The following is a 27,881-nucleotide window of genomic DNA, read 5'->3' on the forward strand; positions in this document are numbered from 1 at the left end:
CGCGCACCGGTGAATGGCCCCGCCCCTTGCGCCGAGCGCGGCCAATCGGCTTCGCGCGGGGAGCCAGGGCGCCAACCCCAGGAGGCGGGAGGTCCCGCCCCCTCGTCAGGGCGACAGCTCCGCCGGCCAATGGAGCGGCGGCGCGGGCGAGGCGGGCCGGGCGGCGCCGCCATTTTGTGAGTCTATAACACGGAGCGGTCTCGCTCGTCCCGCTATTGCGGCGCCTCCACTCCGCTCCCGACGGGTCGTCTCCGTGTGCAATGGACGGGTGAGTCCCGCCCGGCGCCGCGCCGGGGCCGTGAGCAGCGCTGCCAGGCCGCTCCCGTGCTGTGGGAGCGCCCGGGTTGAGCACCCGCGCCGGGAGCTGTGGGGCGATACCTGTGGGGGGCCCACGGGCGCGGCCGGGGCGGGAGGGCGGGGGGGTCTCGTGTGGCGGCCGGACCCCTCCCCACGGGCAGCAGCGGGGGAAGCGGGGGCGGGCCCGGTGCGCCGCCTCGTGCGAGCCAGCCCCGCGTGCTCTCCCACCGCCCCGCGGGTCCCGGCCGCGGCGAGCTCGGGGGTCCCGCCCGGAGGGGCTCCGGGGGTCCCGGCTGAGGGGAGCTGTGGGGCCGCCGGTTTGAGCGGCTCAGCGTGACCCGCCGGGGCCGGGCGGGGGGCGGCGGTGCGGGAGCGCCGCGGGGGCGGGTGGGGGGCCCGGGCGCGGCCCCGCGGGGGCGGAGCGGGCGGGGCGGGCGCACCTGGCGGGGCGGCGGGCGGTGATTCACGGCCGCGCTCCCTCCCATTGTCTGGCGCTTCCGCGGGCGGGGGCGGGGTGGGGGCTCTCGCTGGGTTCCTTTTGTGACCGGTTCTCGCTCGCCCAAGTTTCGCATGGGGGGAGGAGGAGGAGGGCGGGCAGGGCTCTCTCGCCGCCTCACCTGAGCGCCGCAGGTACTGCCGCGGGCCCGGCCCCGCTCCCGTTGTCCCGCGCAACTCCCGGAGAGAAAACTTCCCTCCGCACGCTGGCACTCGGGGAGTTTCCAGAGCTCAACTTTTATCTCGGGCAGCGTCGATTCCTCTCTAACCACCGCCCGGCGGGGCCTCTTTGCGGCACAGTTCGCTCTAAAGCGCGTGGTTTATCAGGGGATCTCTCTCGAAAACGAGCTCTCCGCGCTTCTTTTCTCCTGTCTGGCGTGGGGGATTTTTTTTTAGTGATGTGGTTTTTTGTTTCTTCTAGCGAGCAGTAGTTAAAATATTTCTAAAGGCCTCCGAGTAAGCAGTTTGTTTTCCCCGAGCCGTAAGTACGGGAAGCCCAAATTAGTGCCTTCTCGCTTTCTGCCTCAGAACACTGGTCTGGGCGTAGTCACATGTCTGGGCTTTTTTACACGCTGAAAAGGTGGCGTCTCAGTCTTGTTTTCATCTTAAAACCCTTAAAAGTACTGTATCTTACAATTTTTGCAGTCCAGGCTCGCTCTGTTGCTTTTAACCAGTTGCTCATCGGGTTGAATGATACTATTAAAAAAAAAAAAAAAAAAGCCAACAAACCAAACAGATTCTCAGCACATGAGATCACACATTCTAGTGGTAAAAATCGGTTTGTTATCAGCTGTAGTTTCAGGAAAGGCGGATGTTTGGTGCGTGTTAAAGTAGTTGCTGTTTGAATGTAGAAGTTGTAGTTTAACACATGAGACTCAGTTACCCCTGATCTTTTGGAGATCCCGGTGCAGGATCCGTTTGCTCTGTAAAAGTGTCTCCTACTGAAACTTCAAAAACTGCTTCGGAAAATAGTTTTAGGTTCTTGCCGAGGTGGCAGCAAGTGGCCTCTGGCTCAAGGCTGCTCCCATCTCCTAGAAATGATCCCGAGCTGTGCCCGAGTGATCCCCTTTGAATAAGTTGCTTTGTTAAAACATACGAGGAGCCCTTATGGGCAATCCTGCTTTGGAAAATGACCTGGAGGTTTTACTGGTGCTGCTTATTTTTTCCTCTTATTGCATAGGAATTATCCCATTTTTCCACGGGAAAAATAATTTTTAGGAAGGGCTTTATTGCCTCTTCTTCTGGAGCTGGGAAGAGTTTTGATTCCCTCCTGTGCAGGACAGGAGAAGGAAGCTTGGGATAATTTACTGAGGGGGTGTGTGAACTGGAAATACTTTGCACGTTTCTGTAATAAAAATTCTGAAATACTGTTGAAGCTTGTTTCCTGTGAAATGTGTTATCAAGTGGATTACAACGATATCCCAGGAATCGATAGTTCTTTGGCAAACAAAATGACTTTTCCTGTTGCATACTTCTAAATGCCACTTTATGTAAAACATTTCCTGTGTGAGAGGCCCACAGGAGGAACAGGAAGTGGGAGAAACTGCTCTGGGGTAAGTTGGGGAGTTTGGGAAACGTGGGGGCATTGTTGGCAGTAGTTTTTTAGGTTTTTTTGAAGGTTCTGGAAATGCCTGGATTAGTGTTGATGTGCTAGCTGAGGAATGTGTGCTGTGTTTAGGGATGCTGGTTCCTTGCAGTGCTCCGTGCAGATGGGTTTCATTAGTTCATTAGGGCTGACCCTCGAGTGCAGCCAGCCCGTCCCAGGCTTGCCCTGGAAAATCAGGAACTATGGCCGTGGCTCCAGCTGCAGGGCTGGGTTGTGATGACACGGCACGTTGGGGGAAGAGGAAGTGTGAGGAGCTGAGCTGGCTCCTGCTGGTTCGTTTGTGAAGCTGGGGACACTCAAACAGGACTTTGCTGCAGGAGGAGAGGCAACAAAAACTAGTAAATGCGACTTTTCTAATGTTAATTCACAATATAGAACTGTTCTTGAGTGCTTCAGGTTTCTTATTGTTGGTTCAAGGCTTGCCCTGCCTGCTGTGTGTCACCCTGCTCTGTGGAGCTGCTGCAGGTCACTCAGCTGGGCACTGCTGCATCCTGTGCTCTGGAATTGCAGGCAGCTCTTGGAGAGGAGTGCAACCAGGCAGGGCTGTGTCAAATGGTTCCTTTCTGCTCTACATTTTGTGTTGCTGCTTATAGAGGGTTGGAATTTATTACAAAAAAAATAAATAAATAATCACCAGTGCAGAGGGGTAACTAAATTCTTTGGCTGTCTGGAGCACTCCCATGAAACAGTAACATGGAGATGCTCTGAGGCTCTGGAACATCACCCTGGTCCAACATGCCAGGCTGTGGGCAAACCATTCTGACTGCATCGTGCACATGGCTGTAAGGAGGTGTGTGGTGTGCTACAGAGTGTTCAGTGCTGATGGGGTCGGGTGTGGTGCTCTTTTTCATCTTAATCAGAAAAATCTTCATTTTAGGAGGCTTAAGTCTAAAGTAGAGTTTAATAACTGTTTTTTGGTAGAATTGATAAGAGGAATCCTGTGTAGGGTGTACCCCAGGCTGGGATTGCCTGGACCTGTGGGCACTCTGCTGGTGCCCTGCTGTGGCATGAGGGCTGCTGTGAGCCCTGGCTCCTTCTCTGCTGGGACACAGCTCTGTCCCTGGGACCAGCACAGCTCTGCTGTTGGTCTCTCAGCAGTGCTAGAGCCTGCCTGGGGCTCTGTGGGTGTTGGGGACAGGAACCTCAGAAGGGGATGTTGGTGACAGAGCTGACTCGTGATGTTTTCCTCTCGGTGTGGTCAGAGTTGAGGTCACATTGCTGGGCTGGGGGGGTTCACCCCCACCCCTGCCCTTGCTGCCCTAGGGAGTGGGAGAGCTGCAGTTTTCTGCCACTGCTGGGTCTTGGGTCTCCACCATCACCATCTAATAATTTTTCCTTGTATAAACTGTCCTTGGCTCACCTGCAAAGACAACTGTGCACTTTGACTTGCTTTTTTCTTACTACTGTAAACTATGCTGGATTTTTGTGGCAAACCTATCTAACTTTTTTAATCCTTTTCTTTCTTTTTTCTACAGCATTGTCCAAGATATAACAGTTGGTACAAAGGTAGGCACTTCTCACTTTTTCTCTCTTTTTACACTGCTCAGCATCTGACCTAGTTTTAGCCTCGCCAAATGTAGATCTTCAGCTGTAAAGGGTTATTTCTGGTACCACATAAATGGGTTTTAACCAGAAGGTAATTCAGTTTCATGTGCATTTAAAACTTATGCTATGGCTCAGCATTTAGCTCTTGTCATTTAGGCATGGATGATCAACTTTATTGCACTTAGAAACAGCCCTTTCCCATGCTAAAATGTCAAGCCATGCTTGTTACTTGTGTGCTAGACAATGCTTCTCCATGAAGAAACTGGTCCTTTTCCTTTGGAGAACTCCCTTTCCTTTGTTTGTGTGAATTCCTGCTCAGTTATATGTCAAAAATCCTTCTGCCACAAAAGGGAGGGTTTAGCAGCTGATTTTGATCTCTTGTGGGTACAGTAAACAGGACCTTTGCCCTTGTGTAGTGTGAGGTTTGGAAAGGGCAGCCTTAGCCCTAAACTCAAAGTGCTGACAGGAGGCTCCTTATCAGCCACGGGTGGCAACAGGCATCACCTTCAGGGGATCAGCACTGGTGCTGAGAAACACCAGGCTGGGAATGTGCAAGGCCAGAATGGGCTGTAGGCTTAGAGTTTGATTTGGTTTAGTTTGTATGTTGTAACTCTGGGGTCAGGACTGCAGTGAACCCTCAGTGTGTGTGTGTTGGGTATTGGCAGTGCAGCTGAGTGGCACATGGGGAGGCAGTGACCAAGAACTGCCAGAGAGGCCACTTGAAAGGGTCAGGGGAGTGATGGGACTGATGTGGAGCAGAGCTGGTGCACTGGGAGCACCAGCAGAATGAGGTAGGAGCATCACACCCAAAGTGCTGTTGGCCAGCAGAACTTTGTGTTGGAAAAGCAGCCAGGGAAGTGATGCCATGGGATGGGACTGATGTGGAGCAGAGCTGGTGCTCTGGGAGCATCAGCAGAATGAGGTAGGAGCATCACCCCCAAAGTGCTGTTGGCCAGCAGAGCTCTGTGTTGGAAAAGCAGCCAGGGAAGTGATGCCATGGGATGGGACTGGTGTGGAGCAGAGCTGGTGCTCTGGGAGCATCAGCAGAATGAGGTAGGAGCATCACCCCCAAAGTGCTGTTGGCCAGCAGAGCTCTGTGTTGGAAAAGCAGCCAGGGAAGTGATGCCATGGGATGGGACTGGTGTGGAGCAGAGCTGGTGCTCTGGGAGCACCTGCACAATGGGGTAGGAGCATCACCCAAAGTGCTGTTGGCCAGCAGAGCTCTGTGTTGGAAGTGCAGAATGAGCTGTGCTAAGCACAGACAGCCTGGCAGTGCTTTAGAGGTCTGAAGGGGCTCTAACAGCTGTGGGGGAAAGGTTGCTCCTGCTTTTCCTCCTGCAGGAATCTCAAATTTGAATTAATGATAGTGTTTGGGTCAAGTCAAAATGCTGACTGATGCAGGGAGCTCAGTTTGCCATCGGATGTGAGGAGGAGAGGCTTGAGCCTGGACAGTAAGGTTGGTTAATAGTTCATAGCCATTATGAAAGGTGCACCAAGGCATCCCCAGAGCAGTTTGATACCTCTGCTGGGAAACTGGTTAATGTTGGTTAAGGTCCCCTGGTTTTTAACAATGTGTAATTTGTAACTTTTTAAAGTGGCTTGACATAACTGAACTTAACCAGGAAGCTGTAGTTGTAGATCTCAGTGAAGCTTGGAATTTTAGGGTGTGGGATTGCCTGCCTCATTGCACCCATCTGGGGGGATTCCAGACCCTGCTTGCAGTCAGATGAGGTCTGGAGCAATCCCCTCTGAAGCCTTCACCTGTGGCATGGGACAGCATTGTACCCACAGCTGTGCTGGTCAGACAGCAGGTAGGGAATGGTGACACTAAATTGTGCATGGAACATGAGGTTTCTTGTCAAGTCAGATGAGGCAGGTTTAAAGAAAATTGAATCTAAATTTAAAGAGTGGCAGAAGCTAGCAGGAAAGCTGAATCATCTTGGTAAAGGTAAGCTTTCAACTGATTTTTGCTGTAGCCACGTTATCTGATTGTGTTTAACTCATTGAATATGCAGGTGTAGCTCTTGTAATAGGATTCCCTTCCTTAGTGCTTGGGTCTCTGTTGGGAAATTGGAGTCTGTGCATTTCTGAGAGCAAAGTGAAGCTTCTCCTGTGCTCCCATCCTCTGCCTGGGTCAGCCAGCTTCCCCTGCTCTGGGGTCCAGCACAGACTGAGGTGTCCATTCTGTCACCTGTGCTCATGAGAGCTTCCTGGCTGAGCCACCAGTTCACCCATGGAGATCTGAGCTGGAAAATGGTTTTTAATCTGAGGTGTAAATTTACTCATCCTGATACGTGTGTACACAGAAGGTAGGAATTTGTTTGGGTGTTGGGAGGTGACAGTCCCCAAAATCTGTCAGCTCTTGCCATGCTCAGTGACCTTGTCCATGATCTGATACTGTCACTGGAATGTCCCAAAGCTGGCTCAGACAAGTAGGAAAAGTGCTTGTGACTCAAACCATGCTGAGCAACGTGTCACAGCAACCTCCCAGTGGCCTCTTGCTGTCTTGCTGTGAGTGCTGAGCTTAACTTGGAAGTTGAAAACTTCATGAAAGTCAGTTTTTTTCAGTTTGCTCAACATTATTGCTTTAAAAGGCAAGCTGCTAGCATATTTTATTTTCTCACATCCTTAATTTACATTTTAACAGTATTTACACCCACTTACTAATTTTTCCAAGGTCTTAATTAAATTTAGTTTCTTTAACTTAAGGAGCCCCCAGGTGTTCCAGTGGCTTACTCTTCAGAGTACTGTACTGCCCAATAGTGTTGTTTTTAATCAGGTGTAATTGTAGTAGCCATTGCAGGCTCCTCAGTTTCAAGTGTGTGAATTTGTTTAGGAAACTCATTGCCATTCTGGTGTGGGGATTCCTGATGCACAGCCTGCAGATCAGAAACACATGATCTAAGACTTACATGATCCAAAACTTACTTCCCATAATTTCACTGCTGTCTGAAAAGGAAATAAGTATGGCCCTAAGATGGAGGCATGGAGTTTAAACTCTGAGGTGCTCTTTGACCCTGCAGTTGCCTCTTGCAAGTCTGATCAAGGTCTCACTCTGTTGTGTCTCTTTGCTCTTTGTTTAATTTCCCTGCACATCACTGTCCCTTCACACTCTGAGAGGGTGAACTGTGACACGTCGCTGTTCTTTAAGTGAAATTGCATTTTGGTGGTTGGAAAAGTCTCAGAATAGTTTAGGTGCTGAATAATCCCATAGTTTCTTGGCTAAGTCAAGCTCTGCTTGAAAGATTTCCCTTCCAGAAACCAAAAGTGCAGTTGTGTGGCGTTTGAGAAGTTAATTTTTAAAACAGGCTTTGCTGGAGTGTGATACAGGCTGACTGCATAGAAGTGATTTGTGGTGAAGCCAGGATCTTTGCCATGGGAACAGTAATTATGGCTTCAGGCAGTGGGCCAAGAATGTTGTGAGGAAATTCCAGTCCCCTCCTATGGTTTTAGTTAGAGGCTGCAACAAGCTGGCTCTTGTGGCCTCCCCATCAGGGTGAGCACACATGGGAACCACATGTGGGTGCCATCAGGTCACCTGGGTGTGCCAGACAGCTCCATCTCACCTGAGAGTGCTGCTTTGTGCACCTGGGTCTTCAAGTCATGGATAAAATGATGTTAGAAAATACTGGATTTAAACCTCAAGCCTGCTTTGACTTCAGTCTGTGATGATGTAAAAAAAAAATGAGAATATTTCATACATGTGAACTCACTCAACTGCACATTTTGAAGTTGTAAGGGTGGCCTCTGGTCTCTGATATCTGTTTCAGGTACTGTCAGACTGGTAAGCACAGGTATGCTGCTGCTGCATTTCTTGTCCCCTCACACCAGCAAGAAGAGGAAGTATTATTTATTTACACATTCCCCATGGCTCTGGTACAACAATTTCAAGCTTCCTGTGAGAACACACTGAATGCTGTGCCCAGCTGGGCCAGTGTTTGATCCATCCCATTTGTGGTTCTGCCTCTGCACAGCCACAATTCAGGTGCCTGGAGAATTCCTGCTAAACCCAGGTGTTCCCCTGACAGATGGGGCAGAAATGTCCTTTTATGAGTTCTGTGTTCCTGTACTGACTCACCCAGCACTATTTCTCCCTGATAGGATTTCTGTTGAGCTTTGCCAAGGCCTCTCTGCTCCGTGGCAATGACTTGAAAAACTCAAGGTTGAGTAGTTAAATTTCAGCTTGGGAGAGGTGGATCATAAAGCCTGGGCGTGTGCTGCCCTACCGAGCCAGCATGACTGCATTGCTGCAGCTCTTGGAGTTGAGGAATTTTGGGCTATTTAAACTGGCCACACCTTTTATTTGCTCAAAGGGCAGGTTTGTTTCACAGGGTGTCTCCATAGTAGCAAAGACTGAGAAGGAGAGTTAGGAGGGGCTGAGGGATGAGTGGGTTGAGGATCTGGCTTTGCTGTGAGGCTCTGATAGAGCTCATTGGGGTGAGCAGGTGCAGCCCCAGAGGGTCTGGTGGCTTTTAGGAACTCCTGTCTGCAGCCTCTAAAACAGTGCTGGCACTGTGTGAGGAAGCTGCCACACTCTGACTGTCCCACCCAGCTTCAAAGGGGCTGGCAGTGTGTGTGTGTGCCTTTGGGGATCCCAGGGGCTGCTTTGTAGGGATATCAGCCTCAATCTTGTCCAGCAAGGGGGAGGCTGTAACAGTTCTAAAAGCCTGAAGTGGCAGGTGACTGCTGAGCAGAGTGTGGGTTGAAAATGTGTCCCCTGTGCCTGCCAGATAGGCTGGTGCCTCTGCCACAGACCCACTGTCCATGGAATATGCTGACTGCTGGGCTGGACTTAATTTGATTAATGGTATATCTGTTCTTATGTTTGAATTGGTACATCAGCCATGAGCAATTTGGTGAACTAAATAGATCCCAACTGCTTTGGTTCTGATCAAATGATAAATTGTGTGTCCAGGGTGTGAGTGACACCAAAAGGAGCAACATCACACTGTGGAATCTTGGAGTTGTTTTGTGTTGGCTTTAACTTCCCAGCTTCCTGGAGACTGTTGGGGATGCAGGTGTGTGTGTGTTCTTCAGAAGTGTTTCACAAAAAAAGTTGACTCATGGTTTGTTTGTGACCCAAATTGGAATGTTTTTCACACTATAAATGACTAAAGAGTGCTGGAGGCAGGAGAGGGGGAATAAAGGGGAAATAGAAGTGAGCTGTGCTGGACATGAGTCTTTGGTGGAAGGCAAGGAAAACTGGCATCCTTCCTAGCAGTTTAAATTTAGTTCCATTCTTGAATCTCAAATCTCAGCAAAAAATGCTGGAATGTAACATGAGTGTGATGATGATGATGTCATCAGAGTGGATTTCTCTTAATAGTTTCTTCACAGAGATTTGAGCTGTGAACTGAAGGATCAGAGCATTCTTGCGTCCCTCTGGGACTGACCTCGCACAGCCCCTGATGAGCCACTTGCTCCTCCTGTGCTCAGAGGCATTTCCTTGCCTCTTTGATCAGGGCTGAGGGTTTTTGTGAGCTCAGTGGTCTGAGTCACTTTAAAAAAATATTACAGTGGTCTTTTATTGGCTGTACAATATTTGTCCAAATTTAGAGAAAGTAAAGAACAACGATGTCCATGTGCTCTCGCTTCTTATAGGACAGACTTCTTTTGATTTATTTTCAGAGGGGGTTTCCATGTGCTGCTGTTCCTTGCTTTGCTTTCTCTAAGTGCCTGTTAGCTGATGGACTGCTTGCCCCTAAAATCCACCTTTTCCCTCTAAAGTGCTGCTATCCCAAGTCTGTCAGAGCAGTGGAGGGTGCTCCACACCCAGAGACAGTCCTGCTGAGTTTCTCATTGAAGCATGGAGAGAAACAGCTTTTTGTAGATCCTGAAGCCACAGATCCTGTGGATTCTGGCCTTTTTGGTCATTGTCCCCTTCCTTCCCACATAGTCCTTTTGCCTTTCCTTTAATTTTGCTTTCTGCCTGAAAGTTGATTGATACCATTTATTTGATATGAAATATTTTTATGGTGGTGTAGTTTGTGTTTGTTTCTAGCCTTTTGCACAGGCAGGATGCAGTTGACTTACTGTAATCCATTTAAAATAAGTGCTGGATCTTAAGTAGATAAAGGATTATATAGGGCAGCTGGGAATTTCTGCAGCACTTGTAGGTGTGCTGATAAAAGCTGAGACAATCTCTGGCTTCATTCCAAAGTGTTGTAAGCCAGGTAAAATCCTACTGGCAGTGAGGCAATGTGTAGTGTATGTGAGTGAGCTTTTTAAGTAAGAGACTGGACAGACTAAAAATTCTTAGGCTTTATTTAAAACTTTAAGGCAAGGTAAGGCTTAGAGTTTTGGTGTGGTCAAAAATACAACTGGGGGAGATGTGAAATGTTTAACTGTACCTTGCAGGAGCCTTCCTCTCCCTGAGTCTGAAAAGAGAATGAGGGAATTGTTGAGCAGGGCTGGCTGTGTGATTAAATTAGTGTAGCTTGGGCAAGGGGCCTTCTGTAGCCAGGAGCATCAGGCCAGAGGAGGCTGCTGGCATGGAAACCCCTCCCAGGGGGGTTTCCCTGGTGCCACTGTGCTGCTGGCTGGGGATTTGGGTGGTGGAAACAGCCCTGCCCTGCTCTAGGTAGGATCTGGCTGTGTAACTCCAGGAGGGGGTGGTTGTTTGCAGTCCACAGGAAGGGGAGATTTGTTAGTTCAAATGAGGAATTTGATGTGCTGTGAGTGCACTGTGGCTTCTGTTAATCTAGTCATAAAAATACCAGCTGTGGAAGAATGGCTGAGCAGAAATGTCAGTGTAATTAATGCCTATGGGAGCTGGGGGTTGGAGATTTGTGTCTTGAAGTGCAGCTGGGCCTCCCTGAGTGACTCAGGGAGAGAAGCAATGCTGTGGGTGGATATAGGTGAGCACCAAGCACCCTCACAGCCCTTGGCTATGTTCCTTCCTTTTTAAACCTAAATTAAATTATATGAAACTTCAGAATCAGTAACTTCTCTCCTGTCTTTGCCAGTATAATTCAAAATACCCAGTGGGTGAGAAACTCTTCTAAACCTGTTCAACCAACCAGGCTTGCTTTGGTTCCTCTGCCTCTACTGAATTGAGTACTTGGTATGAAACATTTGAATTTATATCATGGTTTTAAAGAAACTCTTTAGAGTCTGGAAAGAGACTGGTGATCCCTGCAGTATAAGGGCAGGGAGGCTTTGGAGTGCTCATTACTGTGGGTTTCAGTTTGCCTCAAGTTTGGTTGTTCCAAAAAAGCAACTATTTCCTGTGGTTATCCAATATCAGCTCCAACAGGAACAGAGGAAGAACACCCACTGATGAAGAGTCATGGTTCCTTGTGCTGGGGAGAGCATGGGCATGGCAGCACAGGGTGACCACTGAGGCTCCTTGGGCCACTGTGTCTGCTCCTCTCACACTTCAGCAGCCACTCCTGCACGGGGAGATGTGGGGAGTAACTTCAGTGTGACTGCACAGTGCTACATGTACTGTGTGTAAACTTCCCTGTGTAGAGAAAAGACTTTGGAATAACTGCCTTTTTCCAAGCATGGCAGTCTTCCCTCCTTGTTTGCATGTACTTCCAGCTGGGAAGCTTACAAATTGACTGCTGCTGCTTTTGATGTTGAACAATCATCCCCCCTCTGCCTCCCGGCTCTGGTCACAGTGGGCAGCACAGGCTGTCTCCAAGATAAGAGGGGAGTGGATTGGAAATTGCTCTCCTTAAAGAGACATGGACGTGTGGAGCCTGGCTGCAGTGATATCCTTGCCTTCCCTGCCTGTGAGGAAGTTCTCAGATACTCAAATGTGTATTTTAAACAAGCCATTAGGAAAGCTAAATTCTTTCCATAATGGTATAAATGCTTGTTTTTCCAGTTTATAGTTTCCTAGTGTTGCCTCCATGAGAGCCAAATATGTGGCTCATTCTCCCAGTGTTTCCATGATGGATTGCAGGAGCTGCCCACTGTGTTTGCACAGACACACCAATTTGTGCTGGAAGAGTTCTGGATGTGCAGAATTTTACAAGTTAATATTTAAGAAGATGTTTTAAAACATTCAAGTCCCGTTAAGGCCTGATGCAGAGGCTTTCATGAAGCCAGAAACAGCTGATTATGTGGATAGGGCTGTGTTTTGGTGAGTGGCTCTTGTCAGTAGCTGCCAGGTGTATCCCAGGCTGTGGCACAGAAAACCTTACCTGGAGTGGCAGCAGCAGTGCAGGCACAAGAGTGTTCTAACAGCAAACCAGAGGATTTTCTTCTAGCCTTGGAATTATGCCTTAATTTGAGTCATCAAAGGATGGGATCAGAGTCTAATAGCCTCCCAGCCCAGCTTGCCTCTTGCTGCACTCAGGAATCGAAGTGCTAATTAGAACAGCTGTTAAAAGGCCTATTCCTAATGACTGCACCATGTGAGGAGGAGGAGGCCCAGGCCAGAGCCTTGGTGGGAGCTGGTCAGTGCTTGCAGGTGACCAGCAGCAGCTCATGAACAGTGGCTTGGAAGCTGGCCTAATTCTCATCTTCGGGACATCAAAGTCCTTGAAGCCTCTTTGAAGAGCTGGCAGTGAGTAGTCAAACGAGAAATTCAAGATTTGAGGGGGAAAGAAAAAAAAAACCCAAACCGTGTGTGTGTAGCTGGGTGTTCTGGGGCTCTCAGTGACCTACTTTCCCAGCCTGTCTGCTGGGGGAGTGCACAGAGCTTTTGTTGTTGCAAGGCTCCTGTTTCTGCAGGTGCCACCAGATACAGGGTGTGTGCAAGATAAGGGTTTCTGGTGCCATGCTGTGGAGCAGGGTCCGTTTCCATTGAGGTGGGTGGGAGCTGCCAAGGCAGGGATGAATTCTGAGCTTTTTTCTATTGATAAAAACTTTTTGGTGTGGCGCCTCTGTGGAAGAATAATATAAAAAAAACTACCAAAAAGTGCTCTTGTGTGTAGTATCATGTTTGCTCACAGTTTACAATGGAATTTGAAGTCTTCAGTGTAATTTACTTGAAATTAAGCCATGCTGATTGCAAGATGTGTATGCAAGTATAGATTGTGCTGCAAAGTCATTCATAGGCATGTTTGCTTTTGTCTTAGTAATGGTTTTTTTTATCTGCTACTTGGGTTGCACCAGTCCTGGTCAGTTGAGGTGATTTAGGTGACTTTACAGAGAATGCTGTATCAGAAAATACCTTCTACCAGGTCAGGGTGCTCCAAGCCCTGTCCAGCCTGGGCACAAACACTTCCAGGAATGAGGCACAAAATGCACAGCTTTGATTCATAACTGCCAAGTCATTCCCAAATAGTTTTGGCAGCTTCAGAGTGAAAATTCTGTGGCATGGGAGTAGTCAGAAACCTGTTTTGCCACATATGACAGGAGAAGGTGCCTGGTGCACTGTGCTGTGTGTGTAGTGGCTTCACACAACTCAGCAACACTCCAGCCCTGAGAATCCCTAATGCTGAGCTGAAAAGAGATATTGGATAGTGCTGCTCCATTACCAAACTGGATCTGACTGATATTTAATTCATGGAGGTGAGCTTCACTGCCCACTCTCAGTATGTTTTCGCTTACACTTGTGTTCAACTCCTCTCCAGCTTTCTCAGTTGTTCTGCTTTAGGAGTGCCTGGATAGAATTGAGTGAAATGCTGTCCATTTATCTGTCATCTGTTCTCTTCCAGCGGGCAGCTGAGGAGCTTTTCTCTCCTTGTGTTACTACTAACGGACCCTTTATCATGAGCAGCAACTCTCCTTCTGCAGGTAATATTGCATGGAAACAAGCACAGCAATTTATAAATACTGCAGGGAGGCCTGGATTTTCCTTCTTAGTCATAATTTTAAAATCTCTTCATTTTTAGTACTTACTAGGCCTTTTGTGGGATGGTGCTGAATAATAATAATAATAATAAATGTCTGCCAACAACACTAGGCCAGGTGGGAAGGAATAAGGCACCAATCTGGGGTTAGTGGCACAGACTTGCACTAAAAATATGAGTGGGTAGGTGTGAGCTTTACACAAACTAGGAAATGGCCACTGAAGAATTTATTCCATTGCAGTGGCATTTGGCTGTGTCACTCTCATAGTGCAATTTGGGGGAAAAAAAGAGTAAAACACATGATGTCTTCAGATTCAGGTTAACTTAGACTATGGAATTTCTCTGTAATAGTGCAGTAGCTGGCTGGGGAGCAGAGCAGAGTGGGAGAAATGCATGCTTTTTCTTCCAGATCCTTCTCATCAGCAGTAACTCTTGCTTCTTACAGCTAATGGAAACGACAGCAAAAAGTTCAAAGGTGATAACAGAAGTGCCGGGATCCCATCCCGAGTAATCCACGTCCGCAAGCTCCCCAGTGACGTCACGGAGGCAGAGGTCATTTCTCTGGGCTTACCCTTTGGCAAGGTCACCAATCTTCTGATGTTGAAAGGAAAAAACCAGGTATGGCCTCCCTAACATGGATTGTGTCAAAGGCTTGATAAGTTTGTCATCAGGAAACCGACTCCAAGTTGTTCAAACAGCTGCCGTGTGTTACGAGTCAATAACTTCTGCACACTCTTATTTTACTTTTCTGTGCTTATCCCATGAGCTGTAGAAAATACCACTTTCAGGCTGCAGAAGGAGCTCAGTCCATAATTACAGGTTGTCACTTATAATTAGCGTTAGGCCTGGTTTGGAAATTGCAGGCCTGGGATTATTTGAACAGCAGTGCCATGAGTTGGCCTTTTTCACTCAGGCTTGCTTGACGGCTGAGTTACCACTGTGTAACGTGGCATATTGAGGACACCTTTACAGATCTAGTAAATGAGCTGGGTATGGCTGAAATACTCTTGGGTAATGGGGGTGGTGTGCAGTAATTTGGTAACTAAAATTGTCTTGCAAATTAAGGAGTAAAAAAGCAAGCCAACTTTAATAATTGCTTAAAATATTTGCTTTAATCTTAATTACGAAAATGCCTCTGATATATTGCATGGTGTGATTATATTCAAGTCCTTGCTGCAGTGATTTGCTACAATCCCTTATGTTCCTCTTCTGAAGGAGAGAAGCCCCTAAGGGTGTGGAGCAGTGTGGGGGCTTCCTGCTCTGGGGAGAATTGAAGAGTCTGGATTGTTGTTCTATTTTTGTGCTCTTGGAGATATTTACATCTAAGTACACAGAGCGTGGAGATCTTAGGGTGACACTGAAGCTTTGCCTTAAATCAGTCTGGATAGAAGATCTTTATTTGCTCTACTTATAGCTAGATTTTAAACAGTTTTATGTGCAAAACCACATGTGTAAATGCAATTGTGAAAACCCAACCCAGTTGGAGGGTCAGGGTGACCTGGTGCTGCCCTGGTGTGACGTGTCCCTGTTGGATTTCACTTCCCAGGCTTTCATAGAGATGAACACAGAGGAGACAGCCAACACCATGGTGAACTACTACACCACAGTCACTCCGGTGCTCCGGAGCCAGCCCATCTACATCCAGTTCTCCAACCACAAGGAGCTGAAGACAGACAACTCTCCAAACCAAGCAGTCAGTTTGTTCTCTGCATTGTCATCCCAGGGAGGGGGGGGACACACAGCCAGATCTCTGCTGCTGGCTTGAGATCCATGGGCTTTAGTAACATCTGGTGCTTTAGGATGTTTGTTTCTAGAGCTTAAAATATTTCTGTCAAGTGCAGCCATGATGGGGCAGAGCTCAGCTGTGGTAGAGCACAGCCTCAGCCTGGTGCTGGTGGGTGCAGCTTTGAGGTGGCAGCACCTCTACCCAGCTCTGAGCCCTCAAGGGTCTCTGCACCACATGCTCTGCAAAGGGGAAAAAGTTCCTAGTTTCAGTTCAGCCCCTTTTGGTGACTTTTTAGGACAGGAACACAGGAAAGAAGGTCAAGTGTTGTGGCTCTTTGCCACTACATCCTCTTTGTCTGCTCTCCCTTTTTGAGCTGATTCCAATCAGGAGCAGAGCACCCAGTGCTGTGCAGATGGAATGCTGCTCTTGGGTGCCTCTCACAGCTGGAGCTCAAATGTTCTGTGTGTCAGGGGGCTCTGCAGAACCCCAGGCACCTCTCACTTCTGGATCCCTGTGGCAAGTGTGCATCGATCTTTCAGTTTCATCACCTTGTCTAGGATTCTGGAGATGGATTCAAAAGCCCTTTTTTCCCCTTTTTCTAAAAAAATGGTATAATATTGCTGCATCAGTTTATGCAGAGCAAGGTTTTGCCATAGCATAGGTACTGCATGGTTGATTTAGTTGGCATTTTTGCCTTGCCCTTACTGCTTGGGGTGGTCTTTATTTCCTCTGTCTCAAATATCCCCCAGCCTTTGGAGCAGCACAGTTGCTGCTCACTGCTGAATCCAGCAGTCTGTTTGCAGAGAGGCAGCTCAAGGAGAGCTGGCTGTGTGTTTTTTGGAAGCACAAGTGTGGGTCTAACAGCTTTTTTTTGCCCCTGCAGCGTGCCCAAGCAGCTCTGCAAGCCGTGACCCAGGTGCAGGCTGGGGCTGTGGCGCTGGCCGCCACGGCTGCAGCCGTCGATGCAGGCATGGCCATCACTGGCCAGAGCCCTGTCCTGAGGATCATTGTGGAGAATCTCTTCTACCCTGTCACTCTGGATGTTCTGCACCAGGTAAAACATGTCACCACAACTGCTTGAAGATTGTTCTGGAGGAAGGGGCAGCAGCATCCGGTGTGTTGGTGTGGTTGCAGTGTCTGTGGTTTGTGTTTGTACAATGCAAGTTCTGAACAGAGCTTGTCTGGAGACCACACACCTGCAGGAGATGCTGCTAGTTTTAGTCCCCTACTCTTGCATGATTTCAATTTCCAGAGATTTGAGTCCTAGTCCACTTTTTATTATTAGTCCACTTATTTATTATTATCAATTACAGTTCTTCAAGTTATCTTTAGGTTTTAGCAAAAGTAGCTGATCCTTATCCTTGTGCTGGTTCCAGGGAAACAAATACAGTGTCAAGGAGCTATGTAGGCAGTGGCCATTTTGGAAAGTTGCCTCTATCTGCTGTGATTGCTTAATGTTATCTTCATGTTTAAACTACAAGCTTGACTGCATTTAAGAATTCCTGAAATTCCTGGAAGAGGTCGAGTTCCTGAAGGTGTTTGTGAATATTCCTGTTAATTAACCCAGAATAAACAACTGTACTTAGCGGAGCAGTTCAGCCGCTGTGCTGTGTTCTAGGCTGATGCCAGTGCCATGATGCCAGTCAAGCAATGCCCACAGTGTGGTTTAAAACCTTCAGGGCTGCAGTTGAAAGCTGACAGGCTGAAAAGACTTTTGTTTCTGCTTGTTATAAGAGATCAATACAAAATTATCTTACTGTAAATGTGATAACAAGATACACAAATATTACCTTGCAGATCTTTTCCAAATTTGGTACAGTCTTGAAAATCATCACATTCACGAAGAACCACCAGTTTCAGGCCCTCTTGCAATATGCTGACCCCATGAGTGCTCAGCATGCCAAACTGGTGAGTGCTGGATTATTCTCACTTGTTTGCTTTGCTTAATCCAATCTCAGGGTGGTCTTTGGGGTGGGCTGACACCAAGGACAAAGTGTGAGTGGGAGGAAATTGCGACTTGGAGGCTGCCAGAGGGGCTGAATGAAGCAGAGCTGTCTCCACATGAGATACCTGCTCTCAGGTGGAGCTGTGGGATAGCCTAACACTCTCTCTCCAGAGAGCAATTGCTGTGAGCTTGTTTTGAATGCATTTGGGTGAGGACTGGTTTTGTTTTCTCTCAGTCTCTGGATGGACAGAACATCTACAACGCCTGCTGCACGCTGCGCATCGACTTCTCCAAGCTCACCAGCCTCAATGTAAAGTACAACAATGACAAGAGCAGGGACTACACCCGCCCTGACCTGCCCTCTGGGGACAGCCAGCCCACCCTGGACCAGACCATGGCAGCTGCTTTTGGTGAGTTCAGCAAGTGGGAACAGCACAAAGCCAGCTGATGTGTATGTGTGTCATGGTGAATCCCCTTACCTGCATACCCCCTACTTCTTTTCATTCTCACTGTGCTCTGAGAAGTGCCTTGTCCTTGCAAACACCACCTGGGCTCAGCTCTTTCTGAGGAACATTTTTCCAAAGGTACCTAATCTTGCACTGACTGTTTCTGTCTGCATGCACACCCTTTGCATATTTGCAAATCTGAAAGCTAGGTCAAGTTATAACTATAATTTAGCCTAAATGCTTTTAAGTGTTATTTCTCTTTTAGAGTGTTACAGTTAAGCTCTAAATTTAGGCATAAGTCAAGTTAAAGTACTGGTAAGTTGAAATGTTGAGCTTTAGGCAGCATTCCTTTTCATCACTGTTTACTCTGTTTTTGCACACACACATACCTAGGTAGGCTTCAGTTTCTTTCTGTTTTGATTGCCTGGATTTTGTTTGGTTTTGTTGTTGTGTCTTAGTTGTCCTTTGTAAGTAGAGTAAATCTTGCAGTTGTTGTGCTTTGTAGTTTAATTAGATATAACTTTTGCTTATATTCTTGTTGGTGATTTTTTGGGCAAACTCAAGCACAGTTTGAGACAGTGTGTCAGGAGAAGGGGAGGGGATATCATCCTGGTGTATTTGGTCAGAAACTTGATTTGAATAGAGTGTAACTGAGGCAGAACATTTGGGGATCACTGAGGATCAGATTAGTGCCAAATCCCGTGGTCGGTGCCTCTGGTGCCACCTGGTGTTTGCCCAGGAATTGTTTTGGTGATCTCTGGGAGTCCATTGTTATGTGAGAAGCATTTAGGGTTTAGCTTTCACCTAAATGCTTCTGTTGAAGGACAGATCAAGACATTTTGGCTAAGTTTAGGGAGGTTTAGGTCGGATATAAGGGAAAAGTTCTTCACCCAGAGGATGGCTGAGCACTGAACAGCTTCCCAGGGCAGTGGTCACAACATCAAGCCTGACAGAGTTGGAGAAGCATTTGGACAACACTGAGCCACATGATGGAATTGTTGGGCCTGTCCTGTGCAGGGCCAGGAGCTGGACTTAACAATCCTTGTTGCTCTCTTCCAACTCAGAATTTACATAGTTCTGTGAAGTTTAGAGTTTTCCTGCTGTTGAAGCATTTTTTAATAATGTGTCTGTCTTTCCCAGGTGCCCCAGGAATAATCTCTCCTCCATATGCTGGAGCTGGCTTTCCTCCTACTTTTGCCATTCCTCAGGCTACAGGTACTGTATTTGTAAGTGGAAATTCTGTGTAGGTTTTGTGTAGCTGAAGCATCTTCATGTTTTAAATCAAAGCAGTGATGGTTTTGTTTGGGTTAGCCATGTAAATTGTAAATGCTGGCGTTTAGACATGGAAGGAATGGTGATCCAGTACATCACCCTAGCTAGGAATGCTGTGTGCAGCTGCAATGTCCTGGTGATGGGAAGAAGATGCATAAAGCAGGATGGGAGAAACTTTGAAAGGCAAACTTTGAAATAATATGGGGAAAGTGGTGAGGAGATAGAAGTTCTTGTGCTTTCAATTTCCTCTTGTCATTACAGAGGTTAGGTTAAATGTGGTCAGAAGCAAGGAATCTGTCAGTTTTTTCCTTAAATATTTTGAGAAGGCTGATATTTAAGGTGAACTTTAAAGTTCACAGCTCATGCTGTAGGTAACAGATCATTGCTGCTTCCAGAAGTAGCCAAGAGTCTGAAAACTGGAGGTGCTGACCATGCTTGCAGGAGTGCCAGCCTAAATAAGCCTTGCTGGGGTTTTCAGCATTCCAAGCCATGTTGGCTCTCTGGGAACATGATGGAATTTCCTTGCTTATGACAAACAGGCAGAGTGGGCTGTGGAGGCGTTGCTGTTTTGGTAACATCCAGCCCTGCTGAGGAAACAAGAAGGGCTGCTTTGGGGATTAATCCATGCAATTTACTACTAGCAGTTGTTTCTTGAGCTTTAAAGCTCTTACCCTTGAAGGGTTGGTACTGGGAGCAGTCTAGGAATGCCTGTGAGTGCAGCTGCAGTGTTTCCCAGTCAGGAGAGCTGGGTGATGGTGGCACAGAGTACCTGGTGGTTGCATGTGTGATGAGAGCACATTGTGCATGCCCTGGTTGGACAGACCCTCCCCATGCCCCGTGTGTGACACCTGCCCTGCACAGCAGAGCTGAGGCTTTGTGCTCATCCGCTGCTTGTGAAACAACGCTCCAGAGTGCTGAGGCACCTGCTCAGCACCAGGCACTGCAAGAGCAAATCCTCTTAGAAACCAAAACATTTCCTGCAGCACCAGAAGCGGAGGCTCCTGTTGCCCTTAGGATTACACGGGCACTTTTGGGAATGATGACTTGCATGGTTCAGAGGGTGTGCTGTTCTCCCTTCTGGTGCAGCAAATACACTAGAGTACATGCTGTTAATTCTTTACTGGTTAATATTCTTTAATTTCCAGGCCTGACAGTTCCAAGTGTTCCTGGAGCACTTGCTCCTTTGGCTATTCCAGCAGCAGCTGCGGCGGCTGCAGCAGGGCGGATTGCCATTCCCGGCCTGTCTGGGACAGGGCACTCCGTGCTGCTGGTTAGCAATCTGATCCCAGAGGTTAGTGCAGTCCTAACTTTACTTGTTTTATTTTTCTCCTTCCTGTTATCTCTGCTTTCACTTTCTGAACACGGATTGGGCTGAAATTCATTGAAAGTGAAATCCTGCTGTATCCAAAGGAAGCGGCACCGCTAGAGCAGCCGCTGCCGTGCTCTGACAGCCCCAGGTGCAGGGCAGAGCAGTACTCTAGTTGCTGAAGGGAAATGGGAAAGTCCATCTCAGATTGAAATTGCTCTTCCTTGGTTCAAAGCCAAGGATGCTGCCTGCCTGCTCTTGTCCCCCAGAGACTACAATGCCTGTCCCTTCCTCCCTCTTCTGTGTGGAGTCTCCCCAACCATTCCCATGGAATAGTGTCATTTGGGTCACAGAGTAGCCATGTCCATTCCTTTTCCTTGGCATGTTGTAGTTTTTAATACATTAATTCAGAACTACAGAGAGGCTTCATGCTGACCTTTGCTCTTTCTGTGTAGTGTCTGGATCCCTGCTAGCTTGACCTTGTACCTGTGCAGTGTTTCCTCTGCCATGTGCTTGCACATTTCCCCCTTCCAGGATTCCTGGAAGTTTTTCCTTAGCTAAACCCCTTAACAGCTCACAGTTTACATTTTCAATTCTGCTTAACTGAGTGAGTTGAAATATTTGGATTTCTCTAAAAATAATGCAAGTAATATTTGAACAAAAACCTTGTTTAATGAAAAACAGCACCGTAAGGGAATTGGATATGGGGGGCTTGAATTTTCCTTCAGTCAGCCCCTGGATCTGGTTGGATTGAAAGTGTAGAACCTCTGGTGTTCAGCAGAGTGATGGGGCTCTGCTGAGGAGCTGTGACTGGTGGGACTGTGCACACACGTTAATAGCACTTTGCAAAGCTGTAAAACTTACCAGTGATGGCAGAGTCACCACAAAACCTCTTTGGATCAAAGGGGAAGCCTGGATGTGATGAATGATCAAAATATTTAACTCTTAATAAGGTGAACCAATTGGATCATGTTTCAGACTGCTCTTACCTGTCATTGCAGTTCTCTCCAGGGCATGAAATAACAGCAGGGGCTGTGGAACAGTTTTGGGATTTGCTGCTCGTGCTGCCTGGAAACTGCTCTGCCATTCCAGGGACTCTCATCTCTGCTTTGTTCTACCATAAGCCCTGATAATTAACAGGCATCATTATTCCTGAGCAGTGTGATGCTTCCAAGTGTGTGTTCCCAGGAAGCTGTCGGGTGCCTGGATGGTAGTGGCAGGACAAGGGGCTGTGCTGCACTTCTCAGATTTCTCACAGCTCTGTTTAGGCAGGAGCAAGCAGTTATTTCATGCCCTGTGGTTTTTTTGAGGAGCTCTTCACTCTCCATCCAGCTTGTCTTTGGGCTAGAGAGACTTTGGGACTTGGACTGAAGCTGTGAACTAACAGACATGAAACTTTTTCCACTGCCTGTATAATCAGTGTTGTAGAAACTTACCTGTGCCACAACCAGTTAGTAAAGAGACAGTATTGCCTGGAGTGACTGCTCTGCCATGGGGTTTTCCTGAGTGGGAATCATGGGAGCTGAAATGGCTCCATTTTTTCTTCCACAAGAGTGGGAGCAGTCCACACATCTCAGCTTGTGGTGACCCAGTACTTTGGGTTTCTGCACAGTGAGGTCAGGCCACAGAGCAGGAACAGTCCTCTACAAACAAGGTACCAGCTCCTTATCACCTTGGAGTGGGATTTGTGGCAGTGCAGCTGCTCATCCACATGTTCTGTTTGTTTAAAGCAGTGGTTGGTATCCAAGGTGGATGTTCCTTGTTTACTTCCAGCCAAATATTATGGCATGGATTGCTTCCTGCAGTTCCTGACCCCAAAGCAGCAAATGAAGCTGTTTGTGACTCGGTCCATGAAGTCAATAATTGTAAACAGAGAAAATATTTTAAGTAAAATTTTAGGGAATGCCATTGCAATTGAATTGGTTATTGCACCTATGAAAGTCACTCTGGGGGGATACTATCTCTTACTCCTTTGTATATCTGAAGTAAAAATGCCTTTTCTTTATCATTGTGTTCCACTAGGTAAAACCTATTAACTGTTTCTGTAAGCAAGTTATTGTATGTAGAATTCTATAAATCTGACTGATGGAACACTACATATTCCTTATGTATTTACTGACCTGTGTTTTTTGCTACTTTTTTCTTTTCTCCCCATCCCTGAATTTTTTTTCTTCCCCCGATCCGGAATTTCTTTGCCAACTGACTGCACGGTACTTCTGCTTCCTGTTGTTGCTTGAAACAAAAAAAAAAAAAAAAAAAAAAAATAAAAACATTCCCCTTCCAAAAAAAAAAAAAAAAATAAAACAAACCCTGCTCTTCGGAAACCAACCTGCCCTTCAATATTAACCATCTTGAAAACTTCATCATCCATCAACCAATTTCGCCATTTCCTGCGGGGACTCTGCCCTTCCTCGTTGTGGACGATTTGTGCAACCTCGCTCTCCCCTTCGATTCCTTACCTCTTCCCTGTCCCTCCGCTGCCTTGCTCTGCTGTTCTCTAAAGAGAGTTACACCCCAATGCCTCTTTATTCTTTTCGGTATGTTATTATTCACACTTTTTATTACCTTGTTTTTTCATTTATTTGAGATTACTTTTTGATACTTCAGAAATGTACAGTTTGCAGTTTGCCTTTTTTTTTTCTTTGTTTTTTTCTTTTTTTTTTTTTTTTGAATGCATAATTTTGATTTTACATTGTTTACTTAGTTTGCTGTTTAATTTAGTTTGCCTTTGGTTTTGGTTCAGTTCTGCATGGGTTATTGCTTTGCATGTCTTTGATAAGAGTTTTAAATTGTGAGAGCATGCGAAATTGTCCAGTCTTCTGGCAGTAAGATTTTGGCTTTTTGCTGAAACCCAATGTCTTTTCTTTAATGTATTGTTCCATTATTATTCTGCTATATAAGAATTCCCTTAATTAGAGCAGAATATGTAGCCATGGTTGGAATGAGATCAGTTCTGGTTGGGAATGGATGTTTTTGCTGTTGGATTGATTAGCTGATGTTAAGTTGAAGTAGACTTTTTGTTTCCCTACCTAAGACTGTTCTTGTTTCCTCCCTCTTTGAAGGAGTCTATGGTGATGTGCAGAGGGTGAAGATTTTATTTAATAAGAAAGATAATGCCCTGGTTCAGATGGCCGATGGGAATCAGGCCCAGCTTGGTAAGCTTGGCAGGCTCAGACTCTGGGCAGTTAGGGACAAAATGGGTAGTTAAAACTTTTTATTTGGCACTTTGTTCTCTTTCAGTAGAAGACTTAAATTTATCCAGGCCTTGTGGGGTGTGGCAGTGGGGTGGCTGATGGGTGCGAGAGGGAAGCAGGCAATGAACACGGTGAAGCAGAGGGACCCTGCAGGGTGTGGTGTCTGCGAGGGCAGTGAAATTGTGGCCTTGAATTCATGTCTGGAGCAAACTGAGGTAGCCTGCAGTGAGGTGTGTGCTCCCCTTGCAGCCATGAGCCACTTGAATGGGCAGAAGCTCCATGGGAAGCCCATCCGTATCACGCTGTCCAAGCACCAGACAGTGCAGCTGCCCCGCGAGAACCAGGAGGACCACGGCCTCACCAAGGACTATGGCACTTCTCCTCTACATCGTTTCAAGAAACCAGGCTCCAAAAATTTCCAGAACATCTTTCCTCCTTCTGCCACTCTTCATCTGTCCAATATTCCGTAAGTGTCAGCAGGGAGAGTTCCTGTGTGGCTGAATATTGATGTGTTTGCAGCTCTGTGTTGCTGTCAGGAGAGCTCATCCAGCTCCCTGTTCCATTGTCTTGCCAAGAGGCTGCTGTTAGGGAATTTAGAAAACTCATGAAAATTAGTTTATTGTGATTACCTTGGTCTGTCAATGTGTGATTGACTGGGAAAATTTTTTGTTTCAGACCTTCAGTAACTGAAGAAGATCTTAAGTTGTTATTTTCAAGCAACGGTGGGATGGTCAAAGGATTCAAATTCTTCCAGTAAGTGTTTTTACTCTGGGCTTTTCATATGGGAAGGGTGGAAGTACTTTATTCCAGTCAAAAGGCTCAAAGGTGAGCAGAATCCTTGCTCACAGTGTTTGACTGTGGAATATAAAGAATTCCTGAGCACTGAGGGAGCAGTAGGGCTGCATGTGCTTGCCACAGAGATACACCTCTAAAGAGTGAGTGTGCTGCAGGTCCCTGGGGGTTCATTCTGTGCTGGATTAGAGAACTTGGATCAAGTTGGGGAAGCTCCTGCAATGGATCTAAACATGCTTGAAACTTGTGTCTTGTCAGGAAGGACCGTAAAATGGCTCTGATCCAGATGGGCTCTGTGGAAGAAGCCATTCAGTCCCTCATTGACCTCCACAATCATGACCTGGGGGAGAATCATCACCTGCGTGTGTCCTTCTCCAAGTCCACCATTTAGAGCTTGGGAAGGCCTGAGTAAAAATGGACTTGACTTAAAACCTCTGGGGTTCAGCCTTGACCTTCAAAGGCTGGACACCAGGGTTTCAACTTCCATCATTCCAGAAAAAAAAAAAAAAAAGCCACTTTAAAAATGCAGCTGAAGTGACCTTAAAAGACCAGAGATTTTATTTTTTTAAAGAGAAATCAGTTTACCGGTTTTTAAAAAAAGAAAAAGAAAATTAATTCCTCTTGCTAACCTTGCGGTGATGGGTAACAATCTTGACTGTTCCAATAAAAATCACAAGTTCAAGTTTACACTGTGGAACCTGCTCTGGGAAATTCCCCTCCCCTCCTGCTTCTCCTCCCCCAAAAAGCAGATCCCAACAAGTTTTATCAGGTTTCACATTGATGCCTTTTTTTAATTTCCTTACCCATCCATGCCTTGAAAGACCTAAAACCACTGTGTGAATTCACTGTAGCGCCTTGGAGTCAGGATTGTGGTGACCAGGAGCTCCCAACCCGCCCAGCACAACACTCGGTTGCATTGATCCCACCTTAACCTGTGCACCTGCTGTCCTGTGCCTTAAACCTTCTACTTCTTTGGGGAAAACATCCGAGCTGCAGGGAGGGGATGGGCAGAGCTGAGAGGGGGAGCGGCTCTGGCTGACGATCAGCAGGGGGAGCTGGCAAAGTGGATAAAGGAAATTTTTGGGCTGTGACTCAGGGCAGTCGTTCCCTGAGGCCCCCTGTTGTGTGTGTGTCTCGATCTCCACAGTGTGCCCTGTGCCACTTCCCAGTCTGCTCGTGGGTCATTGCCACCTGCAGACTCACAGGTGGGAGTTACCTGAGAGCCTTTGGCTGAGCAAAGCTCTGGGTGGGGGAGCATTCCCAAGGCCAAATCACATTCCAGTGTCAGGAGCGAGCCCGCAGGCTCTGCCCTCACAGAGGGACAGCAGAGCCGCCGTGGGACACTTGTGAAAGATGAATCAGAGTTTGTCAAAATTGTGTGTGTATATACCTAAATGCTTGGCTAGGATTTGGAGAATCCTTGGATACCCCACAATTAGAAAGGTGCCTGCAGGAGGTACCTTTGTGCCCTTAATTGGAGATTAACGAGGCTGCTGTAGCTCCGCCGTCGTTCTTAGAGCATGTCTTCAGCATTTGAGCTTTTGTTTGAATCCTTGTATTATACTTTGATGCCGTTGCTGTCCTCTGTGCCTAGCAATATTTCCAGTTGACCAAATATTCTAATCTCTTTATATGCAAAAGAAATAGTTTTAAGTACCTTTTATAGAATGATAAGATGGTATAAACGTAATCTAAATTTACTCCTTTGTGGTATTACCCGTGTATACTGTACTTTATTTTCTTTGTTTTGTAATTAAAGCTGTAGGGCAGGAGTAGTTTCCAGGCTGAGGTCGTGGCTGAGGATGAGCAGAGCCGAGGGTGTGAGAGAATGAGCACAAACAGCTCAGAAATAGAAGGAAAAGGACCCAGGCTAAAGATTTTTTTTTTTTACCTTTTGAACCTATAAGCCCAGATGTTGTTCTAGGAAGGGAATTTATTAAAAGTAGAAAGCAGCAGATCAGTTTTTCCCAATGATACAACAATTTTAATTATTTTTTTCTGGCTTACAACTCTTTCCCGGGCCATTCTGCCTTCTATTCCATGTGATCCGATGTTGCCTTACATTTCCCTCTAACCTGCAACCTGTTCGGATGCAAAATAACAAGAATCTTGTACTTTTTTTCAGGGTTTTTCTGCAAATTGTGGACCAAAGTTTGTTTTTTAATTGTCTTAGTGTTGCAAGTTCTGATTTCCTTGCTTGGTGTGGGAGCTCTTGACTTGCCTAGCACTGAGTGTTTGGAAAAGTCTTAACTTTCTGTAGTTCCTCCCTGGACTCTCAAGGATATGAATTATGCTGGAGAAGCATGTGAGATCCAAGTGAGGCTCTGCCTGGTGCTGTGGTGTGCTGGGTACCCCAAAAAAGGGGCAAAACCCCTGCTTAGAGCATCACCCCAGCTGCTTTTGGGTACCCCTAAATCTGTGCTGGAGCCAGGGATCTCTCCCTGCAAAGCTCCCCGAGGAGCAGGAGGGCACAGCCAGGGCTCTTGTGGCCATTGGTTTGTCCCCTCCTTAGTGAAACACCTCCCACAGGGGACCCCAGCAGCACTGGGGTGACTCAGTGCCCCCCATCACCCTCCCCAGCTCTGTCTGGGGAGGCTCCTGGGGCCGGGCCCCAGCTGGGACATTGGGGTGTCCCATGGCAATCCCAGATGGATTTGGGGTAACCAGGCCCCCCAGCACGGCGGGCGCTCCCTTTGGATCCTGTGTTTGCATGTAAAGAATGTGAGTAACTAAGGGTGTACATATTTATAATTTTTTTATACCTGTTGTAAGACATGAGGGGCAGCAAAACCCAGTTTTTTATGGTGACCAGATGTATTGTATATTTTGATAACAGCAATTCCAGGTTCAGTATTGTGGAAGGTGGGTGGGGAGGGGAAGTGTACACACCATCAGAATTCCATTGCCTCTTTCAAAGAATGTTTGTAATGCAAAATGAAATGAAATTAAAACTATTTTATAACAACCTTTGTACCTTTCTGTAGCTCCATTATTTCCTGTTGAGATTGTAGAAGCAGTTGGTGCCCAGTCTGTACTTGTGCTTTCAATAAATTCTTCTGTATCCTTCACTCCTGATCTTCCTCCTCTTTATTGTGCCTGTTTTGCTTCTGATTTTTCCTTCTCATGTAATTCCAGCTGCCTCATTTTATTTTAACTTTGACTTTTCCCACCCTCTGGGCTGGCAGTGCGTGTCCCTGTCTCCATGGGGCCATGGGATGGGGTCTGACCTGGAGAGAGCCCTGAGGGCTCACTGATGCCCTGCCTGTGTCACACTCCAGCACTTTGTTACTTCATGTTCCTAAACTTTCCATATGTTCTGGCTAATATCCATGAAAAATAACCCACTTTTGAGTCAAACCCTCCTCTCTGTAGTCCTGTGCTGTAGCTGTGGGGGCTGGATGTGGCATTCTCCATCCTGTGGGATGAGTTGCAATGCCCATGTCTCCATGCCCTCCCTCAGGATCTGGTTCTGTACATTCAGCTCAGCTCAAACTCCTGTCCCAAAGTCACC

At 47.0% G+C, this 27,881-nt stretch overlaps 1 protein-coding gene across 2 annotated transcripts; it reads left to right on the forward strand.

Annotated features, from left to right (window-relative positions):
* The first annotated feature begins 153 nt into the window (after positions 1–153).
* On the forward strand, positions 154–27,416 carry PTBP1 (polypyrimidine tract binding protein 1). 2 transcript variants are annotated; one of them, XM_058040888.1, is made up of 15 exons: positions 154–268; positions 3,874–3,904; positions 13,555–13,633; positions 14,135–14,307; positions 15,236–15,382; positions 16,299–16,469; positions 17,213–17,323; positions 17,596–17,770; positions 18,947–19,021; positions 20,224–20,369; positions 22,888–22,921; positions 23,447–23,539; positions 23,828–24,044; positions 24,254–24,331; positions 24,629–27,416. In XM_058040888.1, the coding sequence occupies exons 1-15, from the start codon at positions 261–263 to the stop codon at positions 24,759–24,761; spliced, it is 1,671 nt and encodes a 556-aa protein (XP_057896871.1). In that variant the 5' UTR covers positions 154–260; the 3' UTR covers positions 24,762–27,416. The 2 variants fall into 2 exon arrangements, with proteins under 2 accessions (XP_057896871.1, XP_057896872.1); XM_058040889.1 differs by lacking the exon at positions 3,874–3,904 and having other exon boundaries at positions 194–268.
* Positions 27,417–27,881: the final 465 nt, after the last annotated feature.

This window comes from Melospiza georgiana, chromosome 26 (assembly GCF_028018845.1).
Source record: "Melospiza georgiana isolate bMelGeo1 chromosome 26, bMelGeo1.pri, whole genome shotgun sequence".
NCBI lineage: Eukaryota > Metazoa > Chordata > Aves > Passeriformes > Passerellidae > Melospiza > Melospiza georgiana.

Bases quoted from the DNA above. Each gene is read 5' to 3' on its own strand.
- PTBP1 (XM_058040888.1), top strand. The intron at 17,324-17,595 runs GTGAGTGCTGGA...GTTTTCTCTCAG, and splicing joins GTGCTCAGCATGCCAAACTG to TCTCTGGATGGACAGAACAT. The intron at 17,771-18,946 runs GTGAGTTCAGCA...TGTCTTTCCCAG, and splicing joins GACCATGGCAGCTGCTTTTG to GTGCCCCAGGAATAATCTCT.